The sequence below is a fragment of the Phragmites australis genome, chromosome 5 (assembly GCF_958298935.1).
Source record: "Phragmites australis chromosome 5, lpPhrAust1.1, whole genome shotgun sequence".
In the NCBI taxonomy this organism is placed as follows: Eukaryota; Viridiplantae; Streptophyta; class Magnoliopsida; order Poales; family Poaceae; genus Phragmites; species Phragmites australis.
Genome location: NC_084925.1, coordinates 19,384,966 through 19,394,297, shown reverse-complemented (window position 1 = coordinate 19,394,297; position 9,332 = coordinate 19,384,966). Strand labels below are relative to the sequence as shown.

General features: G+C 41.2%; 1 protein-coding gene across 1 annotated transcript; it reads left to right on the top strand.

Annotated features, from left to right (window-relative positions):
- The first annotated feature begins 1,192 nt into the window (after positions 1 to 1,192).
- On the top strand, positions 1,193 to 8,405 carry LOC133918888 (probable protein S-acyltransferase 14). The gene is made up of 7 exons (XM_062362990.1): positions 1,193 to 1,628; positions 4,156 to 4,399; positions 4,506 to 4,597; positions 5,607 to 5,730; positions 5,831 to 5,916; positions 5,997 to 6,062; positions 7,966 to 8,405. The coding sequence occupies exons 1-7, from the start codon at positions 1,413 to 1,415 to the stop codon at positions 8,089 to 8,091; spliced, it is 954 nt and encodes a 317-aa protein (XP_062218974.1). The 5' UTR covers positions 1,193 to 1,412; the 3' UTR covers positions 8,092 to 8,405.
- Positions 8,406 to 9,332: the final 927 nt, after the last annotated feature.

Here is a 9,332-nt window from a genome sequence, read left to right as displayed (position 1 = left end):
CCAATAGTGTGAATCTCCTGGTTTCAATGGACTCGAGATAATGGTTTTCACCCGAAATATTTTTTCCTTAATAAATCTTGCCATACTCTATCTTCATTTAGAAGTTTGAATAACCATTTACATAGCAGAGAGATATTATGGGCATCTAGGTCCTGGATCCCTAGTTAGCCTTGTTCTTTGGGCTGACAGATAATCTTTCATTTTACTAGGTGGTATTTCTTTTTATGACTATTACTTTGCCAGTAAAATCTAGATCAAAAGTAGTCTAGTCTTCGAAATACCCCTCATGGAATTCGGAAAAGAGACATCATATATGTTGATAGGCTAGAAAGAACTGAGTTTAAGAGGACTAACCTATCATCCGATAATAGATATTTGCCTATCCAACTGCTCAACCTCTTATCAAATCTCTCTTCTACTCCTTTCCACTATGCACTTTTCAACTTGCGATAGATTGGAATACCCAAATATGCAACGGTAACACACCCGATGCACATCCAAAATCTTGGACATATTGTTCCTCTGCTTCTTTAGCCGATAAAAAATAGAACAATTCATTTTTGTGAAAATTGATCTTAAAGCTGGATAGGCGATTGAAAGTGCAGAGCAAAAGTTTCATATTTTTCGCCTTTTTAAGTCTAATTAATATTTGAACGGTTGATAATAAGATGGGAGAAAATTTAACCATCAATTCAACACGTTAGACTTGCTCTACTCAAACAGGTCGCAGCCACACTCATGATTGTACCGTGTTTGAACAGTTAGGAAGAACCAAAGAGGTAAAACCGTAAAACAGGGTGTGCGGCGGGCAGGGTGCAGCCACGTCGCAATCCAGCGCGGGAAGTGGACTCAGTTGGGCACCATAACACTCACAATATTTTTGTGAACAGTAAAGTCGCTATATCAATGTTCCTTGATGATTTTACTGATGTGAAATCTGAGAATTTAGAGTCTGTTTAGTAAAGTTCTTTTTATCTAATTTTTTTAAAGAGAGTAATTATCTAAGAAAGTAATTATATAACTAAAAGGAATTTTTTAGATAAATTTTATAGAGAAAGTGATTTTAAGTGAGAAATAAATAAAAAACTATATTTTTAACTGCCAGTATCTAATTCATTTAAAAATATACTTCTATAAATACAGCTAAGAAAGATAAAAACTGAAAATTGTTCGTTAACATAGCTTTTCATGCTCCCGGCCGGTGTTATCTCAACTGCCAGTCCCACCCTTCCTTCCCCAACCCAACCTAAAAGGAAAGAAAACCAGACGAATTCGCTGCCGTGGCAGGTAGAAGGTCACCCGGCGGCTAACGGGGCGCGAAAGCCCCCGCCTTCTCCTCGTCGCCGCCGCGGTGGTAGTGGTAGGTGAGCGCGGTGTCCGCGGGCTGCGGCGCCGTGGTGGGCGGGAGGGAGATGCACAGATCGGGGGCGGCGATGGCGTGGAACGTGTTCAGGTTCTGCACGGCGCTGCGGGGGCTGGGCTCCGTCATGATCCTCCTCGTCCTCGCCCTCGTCGGCGTCACCTACTACGCCCTCGTCATCTGCAACTACGGGCCCATGCTGCTGGCCGCCGCGGGGGCGCTCGACGCCCTCTCCACGCTCGCCGTCCTCCTCCTCTTCCACTTCCTGGTGCGCTCTCGGACTCTTTCTGCGCCCCTCTCTGCTATTGGTGATTCTTGGCGTGATTCACTATGGCTTCGGCGCTCCATTTTCGGATCTCCAGGTGGAGGGGCTGGATCTTTGACTTTTATTTCAATGCAGAGACGATGGGTTAAGGCGTGATAGAAGTAATTGGTCACTGGTCACGGAATTGTTGTGCATATTCAAACTATAAGGGGTTACATATACATATAGCCTGCCATGGCTCATAGCAACACAACACTAATGTAAACACAAGACTAATATGAACACAATATTAATATGAACTCAAGAGGTTGAGCACACATCACGAGGAGGCTAGGCGTGCTGTAACAGAAGGGGCAGTCTAACACGCTCCTGCAGTTTAAGCGTCACTGGCATGATGTTCAGACTGGATATGAACTCAGTGAAGACGGAAGTAGGCAACCCTTTGGTGAAGATGTCGGTGTACTGCGATGAAGTCAAAACATGGAGTACACGGACATCACCGAGTGCGTTGAGCTCCCGAACAAAATAGAGATCGATCTCGACGTGTTTGGTGCGTTGGTGTTGCACCGGGTCCGTTGAGGGATAAATGGCGCTGATGTTGTCGCAGTAGACGAGGGTTACGTGACGCAAGGGATTGTGAGGCTCCTAAAGTAGCTGTCGCAACCAGCCAGCCTTGGCAACAACATTAACCGCAACTTGACACTAGAACGAGACACTGTGTTCTGCCGCTTGGATGACCAGGAGATCAGGTTGTTGCCAAGAAACATAGCATAGCCTGATATGTTGGAAACGGTCGTTCGAGCTTGAGGAGGGCCACCATGTACGCAAACTTTTCGTTTAGCCCACGTAAAACAGACAGAACAAGGGTGCGATCGGGTACGGGTTCACCCAGATCACTGAGATCATCCGCTATGCTCTTTAACTTGCGGCAGTAGTCGGCGATGTTGGGATTGCCTTGGACAAAGTTATGAAATTTGGTATCGAGATACAACAGACGGGTTTCCTGGTTACCGATGAACCGCTGCTCAAATCCGCGCCAAATGATGTGGGCGGTAGTGTCGGGCGCCATCGTGATCTTAAGGAACTCCGTAGAGATGGTGCTGCAGAGCCATGAGAGAATGACATAGTCCATCCGATGCTAATTGGCGATGGTGGGATGGGCTTCATTGGAGAGCACATGAGCCGTAAGGGAGTATTTCCCGAGGGTGACGAGGAGCAGGCCACGTCACTTGGTGGTAGTGAGGTCGAGGACGACTGGAACGAGAGCCTTGATGTTCTGCAAAGCCACGGCCTGGGTGTGGAGAGAGGCGACGATAACGGTCTCAACTTGATGAAGGGCAAGGACGTTGTCCTGCGCTTGCGTGGTGGTGACTGCGGCATAGCACTCATGGACGAGGGCTTCGTTGCGTTCTCGGGTAGCGGCAGCCTCACGCTCACGAGCGAGGGAGTCGGCGTCGGCTTCAGCCATGGTGATTGGCGGAGTGCGGACGGGCAGGATTAGTGGAAGTGGAAGGTCGAAGGACCAATGGAATCTGATACCATTATGGATGTAATTGGTCATGAAATTGTTGTGTATATTCAAGCCACGAGGTGTTACATATATGAGAACACAATACTAATGTAAACACGAGACTAACATGAACACAATACTAATGCGAAAGAGGTTGAGCACACAACACGAGGAGGCTAGGTGTGCGGGAACCGAAGGGACAATCTCTACTATATAAAACATGAGTTGGTTTCCGCGTCACCTTTTCCCCTACTCTCCTCCCATCTAATAAAAATCCCTAAAATTCGAATAATTTACCCACTTTTGCCATCTATCCTTGTCCTCCAGCTTCCCTGCCTCGTTACCGGCTACGGATATGGGACTCGTTTTACTAATAAAAATAAATAAAGAAATTAGGAGGGAAATTAGCAGACAATCTTCTTCTCCTTTTTCGGATCTCATCTGAAATCATATTACGGCATCGCTCCCAATGTATTTGTTCGGCGGCGCTCCTATGACACATCTATATATTCATATATTGAGTTTGTGATTGATGTTACCACGTCCAATATTTGTGTTTTCGTTACAACGCATGGGTACTTAGGTAGTCTAACAAGACGACTAAGTTTACACATCGTGCTTCGCTTCTTCGATCTTTCTTCTCTAGTTAGTGTATGGTCTTTCTGTCTGCAACTTGATGCAAGGTGTGCCTAGAGATTCATCTAGTGTTACCTTGCTAGATTATCTTACTTTTCTTTGCATTTTTGACAAAAAGTACTAGGGTTGCTTCAGCTCTAGTTAATTCATGTGAATTGTTGAGCCAAAGTTGGCAACTTGTTTGGGAAGAAAACAGAAGATAAAATTGGGTCTCCGTTAATATGTAGCCTCATTTTGCTCTCATGTTGCCATTGAAGTCTGTTGTTAGTTCTCATATTCCATTCTATTATATGCTAAAAGAGACTTTTTTTTTTTTTGTGAGATCTTTTTTCTTATTACCTGGTATGTTAACACTTAATAGCAATTTGTTTTTTGGTGGTGCAGCTTGTCATGCTTCTGTGGAGCTACTTCTCTGTTGTGTTTACTGACCCTGGTCGTGTTCCACCAAATTGGAGACCAGATATTGATGAAGAGAGAGGAGAAACTGCACCGTTGTCCACCTCAGACTTCAATAGTCTCATGAATTCACAGCAATCTATGGTTCTGAGTGATACAGGGAATCCAAGGATCAGGTACTGCAGGAAGTGTAACCAGCTGAAGCCACCCCGGTGCCATCACTGTTCTGTTTGTAAGTTCATTTCTAGAACTTTAAATTTAGTTACAGATTCGATTTCTCAAAGAATATGAAACTATATCTTGTCTTGTGGTATACTAATGCCTTCAATTGATCTCAGGTGGAAGATGTGTTCTTAAGATGGATCATCATTGTGTATGGGTTGTAAATTGTGTTGGGGCACAGAATTACAAGTTCTTCCTTCTCTTCCTGGTAGGTTACTCAGCACCCTTTGTGCATGCATTTAAAGTTATTCACCTTGTTTATTTATGCAGCAGCTCTATGAACTATACCAATTAGAGGTCAACATATTAATGTCAGAAAAATTTCTTTGGGGCAGTTGTGGTCCACCTTTTATATCAATGAGTTAGTGACCATGAAAGAGAATGCTGATTTCTGTTCCATTATGTTGATCATACTTGTGTGATAGACCTATGTATATTTTAAAATGCACACTATGCGAATGGTCGAACTTGTGAAATTAGATGTCCCTTGGCTTGTTGGCCAGAATGCCAGATTAGTTGAACTATGATTGCCAAACAATTATATATTCATATACAAACCGATATAATCCGTATTGGATTCATGTTGTGCCTTTTGCATTTTCAGTTCACGGAATATACAAGCAATCCTTTGCAAATGCGAATATAGTATTATTTTTCTAGAAGCTCAGATGGTCAGTTAGAACCTTTCAAAACTAAATGTGGAGGTTTACATTGAGGAGCCTTAGTCGGAACATAATTTCTTTTCAGGAGCTTGTGTAAGGTCTCCACTATGCTCCACAAATGCTCATATCATACCAGGTTTCTGTTCAATAGACTTCACCCCTAACACTCTAACAGAATATCTTGGATTAGGAATAGGTAATATACTTTATAGTTTAACATAAATATATTCTACCAGTGCACTGCTTCTGATCTTAACGTTATTAGCAGTGCTGGTGCAATCTCCTTTTGGATTTATCATTTCATTCCAAACTGATGTATTCATAGGGAAGAACCAGTATATGCCATTGATTCTGTCTGAGTTGCCTTACTATGAGGCTGATGTGGTGGGTCCACACCACAAGTCAACGAGACATCCTTTGGCATATTAGGACCTGGAAAAGATTGATTGACAAATAAGAGATTATTTAGATCAGTTTTCTTTTTTATATTTCTTTTTAGATCGTTAGGGTGCTGAAGTTTTTTTTTTCTTTTTTTTTGTCTTTTGTGCAATGCAGTTCTATACTTTTCTGGAGACGGCACTTGTTACCCTGTCCTTGTTGCCCCACTTCATTGCTTTCTTCAGTGATATTGAGATTCCAGGAACTCCTGGAGCACTTGCAACCACATTCCTGACCTTTGGTAAATACATTCTTCAATGTTCAGTATCTGCATTGCACTCTTTTGCTTGAAAAAAAAGAATCAAAGTCACCTTCTTGAAACTTCCCTTTTTCCCTTGCAGTATTGAATCTGGCCTTTACTTTGAGTGTCCTTGGTTTTATGATCATGCATGTATCACTTGTTTCTGCTAATACAACTACAATTGAGGCAAGTACCTAAAAATTCCAATACTTTTCCCTTCTACATATGCTACAGGATAAATCTGATCTGTTACACTATAAGAACAGGCATATGAGAAGAAAACTACTCCATTCTGGAAGTATGATCTCGGACGGAGGAGGAATTTTGCTCAGGTCAGGCTTCTTCAGGCTTTTATTTTTACTCTGAATCACTGATGATCTGATCAATTAATTTGACAGAGTCCGCCAACAATGTTTCTAAGACATCATGGGCATATATCACCTTAAGTCACCCAAAAAGCTATGTGCTTGTTTCTAATTTTTACCGCACTTATGAATAAAGAGAACATTGCATCGGCATTGCACTTGTACTCTACAATTTAGCACTTAATTAATACATGCTATGCTGATACAATTGTTCTGTTGCATGGAACCTCTGGACGGTTTAATTGCTTGAATCAATACCTGCTAGTGCCTGTGGGCAGTTTTGTTGATATAACAGGTGCTGAAAATATGGGTGCCAATTGCAATGTAACGTTCCCACTTGTACATGTAGGTGTATGTACTTTCACCACCATCAAATGTGCTTCTCAATTGATGCAAACTAAGGATTCGAAAACCTCAAATGTGAAAAATACCGGACCCAGGCTGGTACTGAAAACCAGCCAGTTACTGACGGTGTACCGACTAAATTTGCCATCCAAATTTTGATTTTGAGGCTGGTCGCTGGCTGTTAAATGTCCAGAATTTACTGGTTACCAGTGAATTGACAAACAAGCCCATTACATTGTCGAATGACATTACTTACATATGTTTCGTACCTAACAAATATTCAATACAACACTGCAAAGTTCAATTTGTTTGGCTGTTGGTTGCCCATAAGGTTGATGATTGCTTGTGTTGTCATTTAAAAGAACAGCACCCTGGAATCATCACCTCATCTCAATAAATTAACCGTCATTAGTTTTATACTAGTACTTTCATTAACTTGAGAAAAAGGAAATCAAAACTAAGTCACTAACTATTACCTTGTGGTTTTAAATTCAAAGTATATTTAGAACCTTTTGGACTGGCACGGAGGCTACCACGGATATTTTTGTTCCTGATGCATATTTCCAAAATTTGTACCACCATCCACTTACCTAATAATTGTGATGTCCTTGGCGCAAATCTCAAGTCATTTTGGAGGGTTAAGATAGTACATGTACATCAGGTGGTTTTGCATTTTCACTGCCAATTGGCAAGCGTTAAGAAGTATGCAATCTGTATATTGTATATGTACATGTTGTAGGTGGAAATCTATAATTCTAATTTCCTAAAGAAAAAGCTTAATTCTGTAGAAAGAGGCAGGACTGAGTTGTGGAATTTCTCTAATGTTGCCTGGCAGGATAATCTCAACTCATTATGAAACATTTGCAAAATTGACAGTCTTAACTTTTTTCGTATCTATTTCTGATGCATTGGTATCTCTTAGCCAAGGTATTTTCTGATAGGGAAATTTGTATGTAGGACATTAATAAAATGTGGCTTTGGCTCTAGGACAGTTTTATAGTCGATATTAGCTCTAGGGCACTTTTATAGTTGATATTAGCTCTAGGACAATACCAAATGATGGTATTGTTTGTAGGACACGGGAGGGGATAGGAGGAAGGGGAAAAGACTATTATGCCATTAGCTTCATTTTATAACTATTCCATGGAATTTTTTTTTTAAAAAAAATCGCACGGATGGGGAATAGAGCATTGCATCATTTTGAAATTTTTTAGAATGGATTATAATCTATGCATAGAGAAAAACATTTAGGAGGTGTGAAGCTGAGGGCATAATGGTCTTTTCCCCTTCTCTCCTTCGGTGTCCTACAGAAAATACCACAATTTGGTAGTGTCCTAGAGCTAAAAATGCTCTAGAGCTAAAATCACATTTTATTAGCGCCCTACAGACATTTGTCTTTTTGATATTACGTGTATTGTTACATAATTCTGATTTTTTATGTTTGCCACCACCTGTGTATGCCTGTATGACGCATTAGCTTTTGTTATTATGCAATGTTTTGTTTTCTAACATGTTCTGTTATCAGGTCTTTGGGTACAACAAGTGGTATTGGTTCATTCCGGCATACTCAGAAGAGGATTTAAGAATAATACCGGCTCTACAGGGCCTGGATTATCCTGTCAGATCAGATTTCGACGGGCAAGGGTTGTAATTAGACGAGTTCGATGTGCCCAATTGTCCTTTGGACTGTTTGATGTAGCCATGCCTTCATTACCAGGATATGTTATGATAGTTGATATCTACTTGTACATCATCCCTTGACAACTGACGTCAGTATGGTTGAGCTTCACAGGGCGATGAATGGGGAGGTACTTATTCAGGATGGCGTGCGGATTCATTTCTGATGCCTAGTTTTGTATATTTGTTTCGTGTATCCAAAAGGAGCGTGGAGGTTTTGTGATAGGTGTGTCAAGTAACACATGTATCAGGTATTCAGGTTAAAAGCAAATTCCTATTAGTGTGTTATCTTACAGAGCAAAAATTATTAGTTTATCTACTCTTCGATGATGAGTGATTACTGGAGTAATAAGAGTAAATTTCCAGAAACAACTTTTACGTCGAACTATCAAATAACTACACACTGATTTTGAATATCAGATAACTGCAGATCTAAGAGAGAAGAACTGAGAAAAAGGCTATCTTTTGACACCGATCTTAGAAAAGAACTTAAATGATAGCCTATTTTGACAGGTGGCCTGAAAGAAAAAAGGCTATCTTTTGACATGTTTCATTCCGGTTCGTCCGGTAGAAGTATCATACTTATAAGATATGCCTGATTAAGCTAGGTTGCTGATGGATGGTATGCTGGGGGTATTTCGCCTTAGATTGTTTTTGTTGGATTATCATCTGAATTTTTGTTGAGTTATATATAGGATGTTTTTGGTTTATGTTTTGGAATAGTTTGAATTAGATTTGAGTAGTATTTGTTTATCCATATAAATATATTTTATAAGTTATAAGAGAAGATGAAATGTCCATCGTAATTTATCTTATTGTACCTTTGTGTTGATATAGTAAAGATTATCTATTGAAGTATATATTTTTACTTTGATATGATTTTTACGTAAAAATTGTGTCTTATATTTACTTTATTTATAATAAGTGATACCATACAAATCGGTTTCCGATTCGTCTCGCCGCCGAGTTCGCCGCTCGATTGGTCGATTCGCCCGGTTCGCGTCGTCGCTCGGCCCTGTCCACGCACTTCCCAAGGTCTTCCTTCGACGCAGACTTCATCTGCTGCCGACGTCATCCGCCATCACGCCAACGGCTGCAGGCCGGCGCGATCACGTGCATCCTCGTTCCGATCCGCGCGATCACCAGAGGAGGCCCGCGCCGGTCCCGTCCGCCGTACACTCGAAGCAGCCCGCAGCCATCTACCAGCCGGGGCCC